We start from the raw sequence: 1,883 nt of genomic DNA, 5'->3' as shown, positions 1-1,883 counted from the left end.
ATTTTCCTCTTATTATAATGTATTTCTATAATTATTAAACATAAAATTAAGAACACATTTATAATAGAAAAATAATTCTAAATCTTTCTAAATTAATCTAAAGAAAAATAACTATATTATTATTTTAATTAAAATATATTTTAAAAATAAGGATGAGATTATTGCAACAAACCAAAATTAATTGATAATTTGAATTAATAACGGGTGCAGACAAGTTCTTCCCCAAATTATAAAATTAATTTTTCAAAATAGCCACATAATTAATTAAAAACAAACTTAAAAACCACATATTCAAATAAATAACTTTATCATTTGCTAATCTCTAAAGAGATTAGACAAAGTTCATTCAAAGCCAAAACAACCAAACCAGGAACACTAATAAACAATAATAATAATAATAAATCCCTTATTCAGCTGTTCACCACTGAACACAGCTTCCTAATCTCACCAGCAGAGCCAGTTTTGACATTGATTCTACCCATTTTCTCCATGGAAGCAGCAAATTCATCAAAGAAATACTGCAGTGAACCACTGAGCAGCTGGTTGATTATACTCAACGTATCAGAGTTTGTAGTCAAGACAGAATCTGATCGGAAAAGTCCTCTTCTCTTGATCAAATTAGAATAATAACTGAGATCAAAAGTTTTCCGACTTCCAGGATCCATCTCAACAATTGTGGTATTATCATTAGGAGTTGTGCACTTCCTTGCCTTGAGATTTGCTGCATATTCACTATCCAGAGCAGGATCCTGATCTCCTACGCCTGTGAAATTGTACAGGCGATTTGAAAATGCTGGACAATGAGCTACTCCGATTGTGTGTGCGCCTGAAAGCAACACCAAGTCTTTCAAGTCCAGGCCCACATTGCCAAAAAGTCTCTGGAGATTGGTGAAGTTGCTCGTCGGAGCTGGGATGCTTGCCAGGGCTTCTGAAGCATTTGAGATTGTTCCATCTCTTCTTCCCGTTGGAACTCTCCAGGAAGGACCACCCTGTTGGAACCCAGAAACAAAAACAAGAAAATCAACAAAAATTTTTAATAGGTTGGAGTTAATTTTGGAAACTGATTTGAGTAGTTCTCTTACAGTAGCAACAATGGAGTCCCTGGCAACCAAAGCAATAACATCTGCACAGGAGACTACACCAGGGCACTCTTCTTCAAGCAAGCTCTTAACTCTATCAATGAAATCAAAGCCTCTTAGAGTTAGATTTGGAATTGCAGCTTTTTCAGCTTGATTGTTTGATGTTGAATTTATAAGCACAGACCCATCACAACCCTGAAAGTTAAACCAAAATATAATTAACTTGGATCAAGAAACAGAAAGGGAAACAAGCAATGGAGAGATTAATTTACCCTGACAAAGCAATCATGGAAATGCATTCTAATGATGGTAGCTGCAAGTGATGGAGCATTATGGATGTGCTGGTTAACAAAATCTTGTACAATTTGCTCAGCTCTTGGGCAGCTTTGAGAATAAAAACCCATTTGAAGTTGAGCTTCAGTTGAGGCTATATAAGCTAAAAATGCAAAGACAAGTATCCCAAAACAACTCAGCTTTCCCATGTTTTTGGTTGGAATGATTGGAAGCTTGTTCAGATATCAGAAGATAGAAGTTTTTTTCTGTTTATTAGTGTCGGTGATGGACCCTATACATTAGATAAAGATTTATAGTCCTTACTTTATGCAATCTAATAAATACCGTTAGTTAAAATCAATGAGTATTGAATTGAGTAGTTTAACATATTTAGACGAGATAAGAGTTTAACTCTCATAATAGATGAAACGAGTAATCGCTAAAATATTTTAATTTTTACTAAAGTTATTTAATACGAATATAAATTAATTTCTACAACAGATTAATATAGGTATAGTTATAGAAAAAGAA

At 33.7% G+C, this 1,883-nt stretch overlaps 1 protein-coding gene across 1 annotated transcript; it reads right to left on the bottom strand.

Annotated features, from left to right (window-relative positions):
• Positions 1 to 290: 290 nt before the first annotated feature.
• Positions 291 to 1,669, bottom strand: LOC110629621 (peroxidase 3). Its single transcript, XM_021776677.2, has 3 exons — positions 1,352 to 1,669; positions 1,083 to 1,274; positions 291 to 989 (listed from the first exon to the last, which is right to left on the bottom strand). Exons 1-3 carry the CDS (start codon positions 1,559 to 1,561, stop codon positions 411 to 413), a joined length of 981 nt encoding a protein of 326 aa, XP_021632369.1. The 5' UTR covers positions 1,562 to 1,669; the 3' UTR covers positions 291 to 410.
• Between the last annotated feature and the right edge of the window lie 214 nt (positions 1,670 to 1,883).

The sequence above is a fragment of the Manihot esculenta genome, chromosome 13, assembly GCF_001659605.2.
Source record: "Manihot esculenta cultivar AM560-2 chromosome 13, M.esculenta_v8, whole genome shotgun sequence".
Lineage (NCBI taxonomy): Eukaryota > Viridiplantae > Streptophyta > Magnoliopsida > Malpighiales > Euphorbiaceae > Manihot > Manihot esculenta.
This window is presented reverse-complemented; position numbering and strand designations above follow the sequence as displayed.

Bases quoted from the DNA above. Each gene is read 5' to 3' on its own strand.
- LOC110629621 (XM_021776677.2), bottom strand. From the start codon at position 1,561: ATGGGAAAGCTGAGTTGTTTTGGGATACTTGTCTTTGCATTTTTAGCT. The intron at 1,275-1,351 runs GTAAATTAATCT...TTTAACTTTCAG, and splicing joins TCCATGATTGCTTTGTCAGG to GGTTGTGATGGGTCTGTGCT. The intron at 990-1,082 runs GTAAGAGAACTA...GGGTTCCAACAG, and splicing joins GGGACTCCATTGTTGCTACT to GGTGGTCCTTCCTGGAGAGT.